Source organism: Pinus tabuliformis, chromosome 1_2 (assembly GCF_031772625.1).
Source record: "Pinus tabuliformis cultivar Carrire ecotype Pingquan chromosome 1_2, CPIR1, whole genome shotgun sequence".
NCBI classification, from domain to species: domain Eukaryota; kingdom Viridiplantae; phylum Streptophyta; class Pinopsida; order Pinales; family Pinaceae; genus Pinus; species Pinus tabuliformis.
The window spans coordinates 938,452,763-938,467,427 of record NC_142298.1 but is presented as its reverse complement, the minus strand read 5'-3'; the positions used below and the strand labels follow the sequence as shown (position 1 = coordinate 938,467,427).

Here is a 14,665-nt window from a genome sequence, read left to right as displayed (position 1 = left end):
TCAAAACTATGTCTATTTAATATTTTTTTTAATTTCATCCACAAATTTCTTTGCTTCCCGAAATATTTGGACCGCTAAAGCACATCTCACTTTTTTGTGCATCCTAGCCAACACAAAACTCTTATCAATGTTAAAAGGAACTACACAGAATCAATCCTTTCATTCTTTCGTCTACACACATAAACAGTAATATAGTTATTTTCTTCTTAATACCGTATAATTTTTGTCTCTAAATTTGTCCAAATTCACTCATGCAAATTGAGCACAATAGGTTGGCAATTAAATCAAAGAGAGGGAAAATGTGCAAGGAAAGAACATCAACCAGGAGGTGGAACTGGAGTGACTGTGTTGCATACTGCACAGCAAACATTTGGTGCACCTTGCGGATAAACAAGAAGAGTTCTACATCCACTGCACACAAGCTGACCCTGCATACCTACAAGTTAAAAAAAATGCCATTAAAAACTATGCAACCTCAGTACAAGTCTAACTCTTGATCATGTTTCATAAAAACAGAAGATTTCAAATTAATACAAATTAGACGCCTGTCTCTTAAGATTTCTGCCAAAACCAATATCATAGGCACACAAGACATCCTAAAATATCATGGATTTTTAGTACAGTCAATTTATAAAAAATGAAAAGGCAATCATGCAAATGTTAGCATTCTCCACCACGATGGCATCATAGAAACCTCACTATTATTTACAATGTGTATGGCCAGATGATAGTCTTTATTGAGTCTATTTATTTACAACAACGAACAATCACTTATAAATAGATGCAACTCCGAAATAAAGAAGAATTTGTGGAAAGCACATAATAAGAGCTATTGTAATGACTACGGAAACAGCAAAGCAGCAGAGGTTACTGTTCTAAAACTTTGTAACATTCATTGTCATTGTACCATTGCAAAACCTTCTCTAAAATGCATCCTGGAGGAGTTGGCAAAGAGCATAGCCAAAGTAACAATTTACAAAATCACATTCCATGTTTGATACGTAAGCATAGAAACCAATATGCTAACACATTTTTCAGAATATAATAGAATATTTATTGCAAGGTTGAATCAAAAAGGTGAAGCAGCATATGAAATAGATATTAATTGGTAGAATCAAGCAATTGACTAATATAAGAAGATAACTACCATAAAATGAAATAGAAGACATTCCAGACCGACATTATAGAATGTACATGGGACAATATAGAGACATCAGAAATGTAGATGCCCTTTGATGAACTGTTCTCAAGGAAGCTGTGACAAGCAGGGCAAAACCCATATCATCCCAATGAAACATAAATAATTCATATTTGAAATGATTGTAAATAATTTGAACTTGAAGATAATAAAACTTACATAGGATTTATCTATTATAAGAAAAAAGAAAGAAGCAAGTTTTTAATTTCTCGCCATTTGCATATATTGAGGAGTGAGGACAAAAGATTTGTGCTTGAATACATCTGAAATACTTAAGCTTTCAGGTTCCTATTTGCTGGCTTTGGGAAACTGTATACTAGATTCTATACTGAATTGTAAAAGAAGAAAACAAATCCCTTATTTATTGATTTTGAAACAAAAGTCCTAATTCACAACTCTGATGCATTCTCAATAAGCATAACAAATTCCTAATGCTCCTATCAGGTGTTCATTATTGTTGATTTCTTTGTTATTAATGCATAAATGAATTACTGGCAAGCTTGATGTTGGTTTGTCACAGTCCAAATCTCTCAAGTCTATGGGTATTCTAATGGACCATCTTCCTCCTTTGTGATACTCTGTGGACACTCTTGGCCAACTCTTATTGACTAGGCAAGCCGCCAGACCTAAACAAGATTATCCATGATGAAGTTTACAAGATATTCATACAAGTCACTTAGAGAACCCCGCATGCCAAGCTATGTTGGAAGATGGCTTTCTATGCTGAGCACTTCATGGAGGTGAGGGGCAGACCTGTTGTCGCCCGAATTGTACAGGCACCGCGACAATGCACAGGACAGGGGTTGTCACTCTGATCCCCGCCCACTTTGTTCTAGTTGTCTCCCAACAGCAAGGTATGGGGGGTAGTCCCTATGGAATGAAGTGAAGGAAAGCAACTTGAGAATCAACTTACTTGGGAGACACGGATGAGTGGCCTAGCCACTTGGTTGAAATTAAGCAAGATTACTGATTAAATTAGATCTTCTATTATGAGACCAATGCCTTAACGGAGTCACAAATTCTTGTTTCTTATGAATTGAAACAAATGACCAGATGAACACCCTTTGCTTGAACGATGGACTAACCTATATGATATGCAAATCCTAGAACCTATATGAGATACAGTGATCTTGGTAAATTTTAATTAGATGCCTAGTCTAAGTGTAACCTTCTTTTAACTATTTTGAAGTTGGGCTCCAAGGTAGGTTGTGGGAAGGAGGCTAACAGTAAGCAGGCTAGGGTCTAATTAACGATACCATATGTTAGGCTTCTATCACCTGATGCCTCCAACGCTGCAGAGACTGTAGCTCTGACAACTGCAAGGTCATCGTGTTAACCACCAAAGAGTTGTCGAGGCCCCTCAAGATAGATAAGAAAGGTTGTCATATATCTCTATCAACCTAGCTTATGCTAGGAGGTCAATTATTAATGCAACTCTAGATCTAGCTTGCTTATGCAAGAGATTATGAGTGAGATTTATCGAGTTAAGATTTTCATAAGTTGTTTAAGTACTTAATTATAATCTCTTTAAGAGTACTTAACAATAACGAATTACAATCTTAGACAAGATAAAATTCTTAGAGATACAAATGTAAATTTCAACAATATGCCACAAGATACCAAGTAACCCAAGATGCCAAATGCTTAAACTAGTCAATCAAGATGTTGATCACAAATTTATACTAGTTAGAAAACATAATTTACAAGTTAGATCTATAAAATTATTCACAAGATCTACAAATATACAAGGGTTTTAAAAATTTGAAATTTTTGAGAAAAGTATTTTTATGGAGTTTTTCCTTTGAAGAATGGCTAAAAATACTTTAGAAACCCCAATGTATACTATAGCCTTAGCGAAGATTTAATCCACAATATAAATATTTGGAATCCAAGCAACAACGATTCTTGCCCAAGTTTGTGAACTTGGAGGCCAACAACTGAAGTACCTGCAAGTGCTATGAATTTATCTCAAAATAATTTGTTAGATCACATGCTAAGTTACCTGACACGGGGATTCGGGACACGTAGGATTCGGGATTCATGGTGTCGGATTCGGGACACGCTGACCCCCCGGAACAGGACACGTTAGGACACGTTATATATTATTTTATTAAAAAATATATATATATAATATATATTTAAAAAAAAAATATATATATATATATATATATATTAAAAATTAGATATTATCATATTTCTTACACAAGTTTTAATTAATGATACAAATTTATTGATTTCAAACATAGATCTTCATCTATAGCTATTAGCATGCATAGTACATACAAAATTCAAATAAATGTCAGTGGTACTGGTCACATAAATGATAAATCTATTAAAAATTTAAATCATGATTCATAATTCATAACTGAAAGACAACTTACAACTACAAGATAGTAAGATAAACATACTGACAACTGTAGTTTTCTCATTAAGTCATCAAATCAAAATGTGTTACATAGGTAGTGTTGGTGCAATGCCAATGGCAAATAGAAATAGAAAACATAAAACAACTACAGGTATACAAGCCTCAAGGCATCAATCAGCATTAGAATCAGCATCACTGTCCCCATCATCATGGTCCCCACTGCTCTCCTCTACATCCTCCTCCTCCCCTGTATCCATAGTCGCCTTTGCATCTGCTGGTATGGAGGCTGACCCCTCTAAGTCATCAAATCTAACAGGCTCTAGCACTGGATCATTGAGATCCATGTTGGCCAATGCCAACTCAACAATGGTGTCCAGACCCATATCATCAGGAACAGTGTTACTTGGGAGCGGGAGCGAAAGCGGGGAGCGGGAGCGAAAACGAGAGCGGGAGCGACATATTCAGAAGCTCTTGGTTTGGTGCTCTTGATTAAATACGAGTTCCATACCCTAATACATGACAAAATTCAATGGAAACATTGCAATCCCCCAATCCTAAAATCCTGAAAAACTGATAAGTCTGCTGGATTTTGAATGAAATCTAAACTTCTACTTTCTCCATATGAAATCCAATGAGGCCGGAACCACTCTCAAACATCCTGAGTCATTTCATGGTAATGTTAAAAATTTAAGTAAAAGGATGAAAATGAAGATTAAGGAGAATGTCACTTTTACTTTAAGAATTTAACATTACCATGAATAGCATATCAATACTAGGGCCTAGACTTGATTATGAAGCTGCCAAAATGCTCTACTCCTTGCTGCAACAGCACAAATCACTTACCAAATGAAAATATTAATGAGCAAACACGCCCTTTTGATACCCGCGCTGAGCTTAGCGGGTCCTGGAAACCGGACACGTGTCCTAAAATCGCGACACACCCCTGAAAATCGCGACACGCCCTCGGACACGACGTGTCCGAAACGGACACGACGTGTCCTGTGATTTGGACACGAATCCGGACCGAATCGTGTCGGATTCGCCGGATTCGGGATTCGCAGGGGGTTTAGGACGAATCCGGTTTCCTAGATCACGTGGGAAATCAAACCACCTAAGATTATAGACCAAAACTATCAACAGTATGGTTCTATCTCCATCTAATGAAAAAACAAAGCTTACCAATATTCAGCACAACATAGAGATGCCCGTAGCCAGCACATACCACAAATCAATAAGCAAGAACACCTTGAATTGCACCCCAAAGTCCTTATTATGGTTGAAAAAATAGTTCCCAGCGGGACAATAGTTACAAAGCTGCTTCAGCAGAAATTTTCTAGCTAAAGATCAAGATGACTAGAGACTCAATTGATTCTCTAGTTTACAGATAAATCCTCCAAATGGATAAATAACGGCTAGTTTCTTTGATCCTTGTCAAAATAATTTTGGCAGTGTATAAACACTTCAAGATCTCTGATATTGGCCCTTGATTTTTTATTTTTGAGGAATTTTCGATTTTATCATTTAATTCCTCTATTTTAATTAGCTCAAAATTAATTATTTAGAGCTAATTTCCTCAAAATTTGACTTTGACTTAACCACCAAGGTCCAAGGGTTCAAATTTTCTTCAAAAAGACAATATTCCTTTCATGGAGGACCCTTAAAAATTGATTATTTTAAGACCCACGAATTTTTCCATTTTGAGAATTTATTTTCCTAGGAGAATTTAACTTGACTTTCATTAATTAATTTTCTGGCTTAGGATTTAATTTTATTTTGCCAGAAAAATTAATTAATTTACACGAGGGGATTAATTATTTTTCCAACACACTAATACATATGATTTTTCATTTACAAGACTCAAAGAGGGAATACACATTTGTCTTAGACCCTCAAGACACATAACATATTTGTGACTCAATATGATCTAGTAAACCAAGTGATTTGCAATAAAATAATTAACCCAATTAGCTTAAATTATTCCCAAACCACTTTTACATCAGACTCGACTAAAACACTAGGACTCGCCTGATAATTTGAATATAAATTTCACCCTAGCTTTGGGGGTTTAAGTTGGAGGAAAAAAACTCTTCTGATTAGCCGTGTCAAAAAACACAGGTAATCAGTGAGGTTAAAAGAACTCCTAGGATGGAATTCATCATCAAATTATAGGCTTACCTAGGTTGTTACATAGATGCAAGGTTCTACTAAGATCATTTACAATATAGAACTTGCAAAATGGGATGACCATGACACACAGATTGTTGATATGTGATCCGATCCTTGTTGAAAAAGTTGGCACTTCTGTTTCCCTGGAACTTTGACAATTTGAGTGCAACAAGACCCATTATCTAACCTGCATACACACTCCATCATTCAGTGTATGCTCCTCATATTCCTCTAGCCAAGTTCTGAGTGGGTTTCCATTGATTTTGGGTCGAGACAAATCACTAGATTAACCAAGCAAACAGGATTTTCCAATTGTGTCATCTTAGAGAGGTCAAGACAAAGGAGCACTTCATTTTCAAGTGCCCCATCTACTGAGAGATTCAAGGGCATTTCCATTGTCTTTTCAGGGGAGCATAGATGCCCTCTAGTTTCTTAAAATAGATTGACCAAAGATGCCTACAAGAAACAGGACCTCAGATTCCACTCCCATGCTCTTCAACTTGCTCCTATACAAAGTTCCACCCAAAGGATTATTCCTTTTCCACAATGCTCCCATCAACCAGGGGCAACAAGAGACAAACAAATAACAGCATTGCTACTAACTCCAAATCAATGCATATCTAAGCAACCATCCCTACATCCCAAAGACCTCAGCGACAATGCTAGTCTCAATTCATACTAGTAGGTGGACAAGATCATCTAGACCCCAGTTGCACACTACACAATCCAAATCACCCCCCACTTAGTCTCCAAGATAGACTACTATATTGAGTGTCATCCATTCATTTAAAAAACTGAAACATAGTAAATAAATATTAATAATAATGACAGATAGGTAATGAAGAGACACATCCTAAAAAGCACATGACCCACCAACATCATGACAAGTCAATGTGTATACAAACCATCACATAGATCATTGTAATCATCATCTAACTTATTTATTACTTATTTATACATTGTTCACATCTTATATGGATTATTGTCTACTGCCCTTTTTATGTTGGATTTTTATTAGTAAATGAATTGTTGTCCATTTCATTGGTACCAAAGTTACATTTCTAATCTAGCACTTGGCCACATCTCTTATCAGATGATAGATATTGCATGATCCAGATTTTTGCCACCCTTACCATTTCAAAGTCTTTCTAAACTCTAGGTATTTGACCAAAACCAAGCTTTCGGCATTTTAAAATTTAGAATTTCTTAAAACAAAATGTGCAGAGAAAGAAATCATAAAAGGTTACAAAAGCACCTCCTTTCATCTACAGTTCAAAATCCCCATTCAAGAAAGGCTACTCCACTACAAAATTGGAAAAGTCCATGACGAGTTGAAGAAATAACAAGTCAAGTAAATTCCAAATTCAAGTGAATAAAGCTAGAATACACATTGATAATAAATCAGAGCCTCATGTCATGCAACATGTACACCTCACAGTCACCATACAGTACTTTCCAACCATCTTACAATACTTTCCCCTAATACACTTGCAGCCACCATCTGTTCGATATTGTTTCTTGCACATTTGTTTCCATTGTGCTTGCCTGCACACCTCCATATTTCCATGTCAAGCTTAGGAATTGAAGTTTGATTGAGCTCTCTTGTACTACTATTCTTGAAGATTAATTTCCAATTCTCTTTGAAATGGGGAAAAACTAATCTCTAAATAGAGTGAATTAAGACTCTCATGCGATAAACTATATTATCTTTCTAACTAACTCCATGACAAGTCAATAAATTATAAAACAATGGCGAAGTTACATCCATGGTTGACAATATCAAAGCATGTAGATGCTAGCCTCCTCAAGAGAGGTCGTCGTCATCCAAAAATAGGCAACGATCTACAACAAAAACCTCCAAGAGAGGATGTACTGTCCTAAATGGGTCCACATAGAATTTTCCCTACTAGAATGAATGCATACAAAATAAAATAAAATACTCTTCATTCTAGGACGATGTGCCTAAGGATCCACCTAGAAGAGCTCACAAAGGGCACCCTCCAAGGTCCATGAGAGATATAACAATAAAATATTCCTTCTACAAGAATCCTCCATAACCAACCTCCAACAATAAAAAATGGTCCAAATCCACATGCAAATCCAAAGGCAAACAATTCAATAGATGAATGGGCAAGAGGAAATAATAAAACCCTAAAATAGTAAGTGGACCATCTCCATACAACAAATCCAAGGAGATAAGGGCGAATTAGGATTTAAACCATGCCAAATTCCATGGAATGATACAATATATATTATCTCCAAAAATAGCAAGAAGTATATCCACAAGTACACCCTCCAAGCATATGCTCAAAAACAATTGTAGGACCAAGTAAACACATGCAAAAGCCATGTGTTTGGCCCTCCAAGTATGCCACACACACCTTCATAAAACTCCTCCATAATCACCTCCAAGAAAATAATATATATGCCAAATCAAAGAGTTGAGGGTGTTCCCTAACAAAAGTCAAACGATGACAAGTGCAATTGAAATATCCATGCAATAAAGATGAGAGAGCACCTACGAAAGGTTCATCCTAGAGAAATGTGCCATGTAACTATCTCAAGTTTTCAACCACACATAAATAATAAAATATTACTCCATATGCCATGTCATAGAATGTCTAACCAACCCAAGAGTGCACCCTAGAGAAGTGTGCCAACATCTCCAACAAATAATAAAATAATACATGCCTTGTTAACTATTCACAAGAAAGTGGTGCACACTACTAGAAAGCCTCAACCAACTCTAACTAACAACTTCAACTGTGAAAAGAAAGTCAATGAAGTAGGGTGCCCTACTTATTAACCTTAATCTAGATAAATTAGATTAATTTAACCACTACATAGCTAAATCAACCTCAACATGTCTACAAAAAGATTAATGTTAAAATTAAACCCTAGATCTATGTATTGAGAAATCTAGGGCAACTAGATTAGTGTGATTTCTCTTATTTTGATAACTGCTTGCGAATTTTTTTCCGCAAACAAATTTCCAGATCCATTGCATTCATAATTATTTGTAATCAACGTTTCAAACCAACAAATGTGGTTCATCTTCAAGATGAAACTACTTACGATGTTCTTTTACTTAACTTGAAGTACTTTGTAGTTAACTTCTTCTTTACTTGATTATTATAGTGTTCTTATCATCAAACAGCTATCAAACTATGAAGATCAATGAGCCAAGAGGACACAAAATATAGGTTTCAAGTCAGGGCCAAAGCCTCTCCTCTTGAGAGAAAAACCCACAAGAATTCTTCTCTTCTTATAGAATCTTCAAATGACAAATTCCAAGACCTATGACCCTTGACAAAGACCCCTCCAAGACCAAGTCAACTTCTCACTTTTGATGAGATTGTTCTTCACAAAGTCAACCCAAGTCAACCTGCTCCAAACTTTCAAGTTGTGGCCTCTGCTTTAGATTGCGATCACTACTTCGGGTCTGCAATTTTCAGCCTGCCTGGAATTTTCTACAATTCGCACATGTCAATGGATTGAGGCAGAATTGTGATCCTTTTCTCCTTCGCTAGGATCGATCCTCTTCCTTTGGAAACTCAGCTTGCAAAATTTTATCCTTTGAGCCGCAAACTTCAACTTTTGTGAAGACTATAGCTTTCGGTCTTGCTGCAATATAATGATGCCCTAATCCTTTACGCACATGTGAAAGATTCAGCCCCAAAACTCAGATTTCGGTCTTCTTGTTTCTCCTTCTTCTTCGCTCCTTTCAGATCTCTTTCTTCTTCCTTGTTCGAACTTCTTTTCTGCTTGATTAATGTCTCTAAATGAAATCCAGTGCCCCTTTATATATAGGCTTTGTATGGAGGTCAAATAGTTGTTCATGAGGCTGACTTCCCTTCTTGCAGGCCAACTTGGTCTTGGAGGAGAACATTTGACACTTTTTTACTTGCATAAATTTGTTTTACATGATACAAAGTGCCCAATGAGGTTTTTCATATATGACAATGACCCAATTGACTTCATGACTCTATGACAAACCCTAGAAGCACTCAATGGGTGCTTGACCTACATATAAACTAATTTTGAGCATGAAACCCATGCTACAAAAATAATAATAATAATTTTTCTTTCTTTTTGCAATATACAAGAATCAAGAGTGCATTTCATATTTATGAAGACTGAACCTAGTTACCTATTTCAACACTCCCTCTTAACTAGGGAGGTATTCACAATACATACAAGGTTCTTGGACATTCTCATACTAAAGAATTCTCATAAGAAGAGTCAAATTGGTAAGCCATATCATAAGCTATATTCTAAGCTTCTATCAGTGCTTCTCATCATATCAACTAGCATTGTCACATAGCAAGGCCTTGACTAACCGCTCTCTCCCTCCACAAGATTAGAGCACAGTGTTGGGGAGACCAATGATTTATAAACACCTTCATCATTGTCTCTCAAGGCACATACCCCACCAGGATTTCACAAGGTATGTCCTTCTAGGACCATTCTTGTCTTGGACTAACACATCATCAAGGAATTTACTCTTTGACTACTCTTACCTATTGGATGCCCTACCTCATCCTCAAAGAGTATCGGAATTTAGATGCTTACCCAATCCTCCATTCTTTCTTCATATCATGAAGACAAGAATGATGTGTCTATCTCTCCCTCTCAACTAGGGAGGATCTACTCATTCCTATAAAAAGAATATACCCAAGCTCCCTCTTACCTAGGGACTTGTCAATGTTTTAAAACTTCGACTCCGACACCGACTCAACTGAGGGTCTACTCCGACTCGGTATCAACTCGACCGACTCAATTTCAATGACTCGGTCGTTGTAAAAAATACATTAAATATTTATTTATTTTTATTAAAAAAAACATAATTTAAAGATTTTCATTCATGTTTCCAAACACACAGCATTAGAATATAGATAGAAGACAACATATGATCAAAGCAGGCTCATGTATATATCCATTATATCAAAATGGCACCCAGTGCACTGTCCAATATATACATGATGATGATATAGAGAATCGAGATCAAAACAAAAACACATAACAATTGATACAAGATATTCTAATTATTAGAACACAGTAAATTCAATCCAAAAATTTGCACAGTAAGGATGAAATTGCTTTTTTTTAATTAAGCAGTGTCAGTCTATTCATCCACTTCAAGTGGATGTATTAACTTACCCTTAATCTCCATGTTCTATTTTGGATGTCTGGTTAATCCTTGAATTCTGTTTTGGAGGAGGAGGATGCATAGAGAAAAACATTTATGTGCATGGGACATAAATTGTGCCTATTGCATGATGCATCAAAGGAGTGGATGCCACATTATTCTATAAAACTTAGGCATTGTTGATGATATTTCATGGATCATAACAACTATTGTAGAAGGTGTGGTGACAAGAAGGAGAAAATGAACAAATTATTGGATTTATAATTATATTAATTTGTACTTCATCGAATGGAGAGATTCTTCTATTACTGTAATTATGTTTGTCTCTAAATTTCCTTTAGGCTTAAAATTGACACCTTTGTGTCAATACTTTTCAAAAGAGGAGATGTGAAAGGTCGTGTTCTTTGTGAGGTCAGTGGGATTTGGTGATGTGCTATATGCAGCTAGTCAACTGACACTTCTGCAGCAAATATTGATGTCTGAGTTGTGTTTTAGAAACTATACATTTTGCAAGGTGAAACTCAGATTTCTATGGGATTCAATTTCTGATTCTGTAGGCTCCTAGTCTATCATTTGTGATTCAAATAGCCAATAATCAGAGAGTTCGTTTGCATGTTAAAATGTCACATTGAATTCAGTTTTCGAAAGAACATTGAATCTTTTGATTGATGATACTTAAGTTATTCCAGGCAATTCATCCATAGCCTGGGCCTCTTTTTCTAACCCGACCGGGTTAATGCTGGCTCGACCAAGCTAGTCGGGTTAATACCGAGCTGGCCAAGTTGTTAGACAACTTGGCTAGCTCGGTATTAACCCGACCGGCTCGGTATTAACCCGACCGGCTCGGTATTAACCCAACCGGCCGAACCGAATCCAAGGCCAAGTCAATTTTTTTGGCCTGGCTCGGACCAACTCGGCCGAGTTGGTTCCGAGCCAACCGGTTTTGAAAACAGAGCTTAACAGCAGCTACTGCTCTTCGGTGGAGATCATGGTATTATCAGCTACTTCTAGAGCTCCTCCTTTTGGCATCATGTCATGAACTTCAACTTCTTCATCATGGAGCCATCTTCTTCTAAAACTTCTTTGTAGGGCATCGGCCATCTTCTTCATCACTTCCCTTCAATGAAACATAGTGTTGAACCAACAGCAATGTCATCCTTCTCTTCATTGGAAAGTGACCTTCTAGTCCACATCTAGCTATCCTTCATATAGCTACCTCCTTCGAGTCATGTTTATTTCAGGATCTTCCATCCAATCTCATGAGTACTAGTTGTAGGTGACTTCTACAACCCTCTTTTGGTAGCCCTGTTTCAACCCAACCAAATGCTTTCTCAAAAATCAAAATGAACATTAAATCAAAGTTACCTCTTTATGATGGCCTTTCGTCATGACATCAACTTCTTGCAACATCAACATCCTACACATGTATGAATCTATCTTCTAGACACTCATTACCAAGGTTCTTCTTCTACCTTTATCAGGGTCTTCATACCTTATCCATGGAGATGTCATAACTAATCCTTCTTGTTAGATGTCGATCACATATCTTATCTTACATAACTATAGATACATCTTTCACGAACTCATCTTTCACCCTTCTTCACATATTGCTTCCTTAGGATTTTCTATACATAGTTCCTTCATCATAGGAACCATAGTTGCCAACCACCTCATATTCTTCTTGAGGTCATATATTATGTTGATTTCATCTTGTCAATATGTAGAAGAGTTCAAGGTATACATTGTATTCATACCTTCATGTATCATTCATAAGGAAGAATCCCTTCTTCTTCAGCCATGCTCATGAGATAGAGCATTCAACCATTCTACCTGCAAACATATGATGACATGACTTTATCTATTTATTACCAAATATATACGAATCTTATAATGAACAAAGTTCGTATACTTCAGCGGTATGCTTTGATACCTATGTAACGAACAAGGTTCGTATACTCAGAGGAATACTTTGATACCAATGTAGCGAACAAGGTTCGTATGCTACAAGGAATGCTCTTATACCACTGTAACAAACAAAGTTCGTATACTTGCAATAATCTTCAGAATACTTCGAAGACAAATATATCCATTGTAGGACAAGTAATTGTATAAAAGAATTAATGAGATATGAGATGATTACAAATGAGGGTGAGGGCCTGTTGATATACCTAGGCAAGTACACCTCTTCACAAAAGGTCATGTCTTTAGAGACATGCCTATTCACTACTAATTAAATTGTATATTAAATATTGTATAAAAGAATTGATGAGATATGAGATGATTGCAAATGAGGGTAAGGGCCTGCTTATATACCTAGGCAGGTACCTCTTCACAAAAGGTCATGTCTTTAGAGACATGCCTATTCACTACTTATTAATCATTATTTATTATTATTATTGTTTTGCATTATTTATATTGTTTTATATATATTTTATTCATAACATTGCCCTCCTCTTCAAAAAGCTTATTAACAAAAGGGCTTGATCTCTTTTCTTATTTCATCTTCGCTGAAACAAGACGATAAGATCCTTTGAGTGATAAACAAAATTGTCGGACTGAGAATGGATATGACCATCCGAGATTAATCTTTTGTGGAATCTTTCGATCACTGGAATTTTGAAATAAATTGTTATCATAGGACTAGATTTTGTAAACCTCAATATTCTTTGGAACATAAATTTGTTGTTTCCGTTCTAAATGGTTCAAATATATAGACTGACTTAGTTTTTTACTCTTATGGTTTGGATGTCGATAAGGAGTTCTTCTAGTTGGATTTTCACTTATCATGTGTGGTAATTTCCTCATTTACCTCGGGTATTGTTGTTGTTGAGTTGGTTATAGAATCATCACTTGGAATTTCCATTGTTTGAAATGCAACATCTAAACATGTTTTAACTTTTGTCGGTTTCTCATCTTCTTGAGTAATGATATTGACAGGATCGGTATTTGTTCCTTTATCTTCAACTTGGACTGTTATGGTTGGAGATTTCAATAATTCTTTTTTAGTAAGATGTTCTAACTTGTCATTTAGTGACTTCTTGTCACTTTTAAGCTTCTTTATTTGCGTAAGTAGGACTTGGTTATGATTCCTTAGATGTAAAATCTCTTTGCTTTCTAGATTGTTGACTTTATTCTTAGTATCTTTCTCATCTTTTAAATTTTTTATTTGTTCTAATAACCTTTGATTAAGGGTTTTTAAACGCAAATTTTCTTCTTCCTTTTCTGATAGATTCTTGTTGAATTTCTTCTCGAGACATTCATTTTCTTCCTCTAATTTTTTTCTAGTATCTTTGGACTTCTTGACCTTCTCAAGTAATTTTTTATTATGGTCCCTTAAACGCCAAATTTCTTCTTTACTTTTTGTTGATTCTTCATGAAACCAATCTTCAAGATCCTTATATTTCTTTTCTGATGCCTCATTTTTTTGCTGAAGTTCCATGAGCTCTTCTTTTAATCTTTTAATTTGTGTATGTGAATTACCTTGATGCTCTTCGATACTAAATAATCTTCCACACACTTGACAACTTAATTTGCAATTCTTTTGGAAATATGTATATCCAATTTCGTTTAGACAAAATGGACATTTAGTCCAAAATGTGCACTAGGTTATAAGGCTCATCTTTACTTCTTTCATTTGCTGATTATAATTCTTTTTTTTTCTTCAGTAATTGACTCCATATTGCCTTTTTCGAGATGAGATTAAGGTTTAAAAATAACCCTTTTTAGTCTTATAATAACACTTTGTACCTTTGAAGGAGGACTTAGGCGCGATGGCGCTACGGCAACA

The 14,665-nt window shown here is 35.9% G+C and overlaps 1 protein-coding gene across 2 annotated transcripts in view; it reads right to left on the bottom strand.

The window, feature by feature from the left end:
- The window catches only part of LOC149209030 (protein LOL3-like), a 157,409-nt gene that overhangs the window by 82,769 nt on the left and 59,975 nt on the right, over positions 1 to 14,665 (bottom strand). For both annotated transcript variants that reach the window (XM_089396267.1, XM_089396266.1), the window contains exon 2: positions 323 to 436. In XM_089396267.1, the coding sequence (XP_089252393.1) occupies positions 323 to 436 (114 nt within the window). The remainder of the gene's footprint in view (positions 1 to 322; positions 437 to 14,665) is intronic.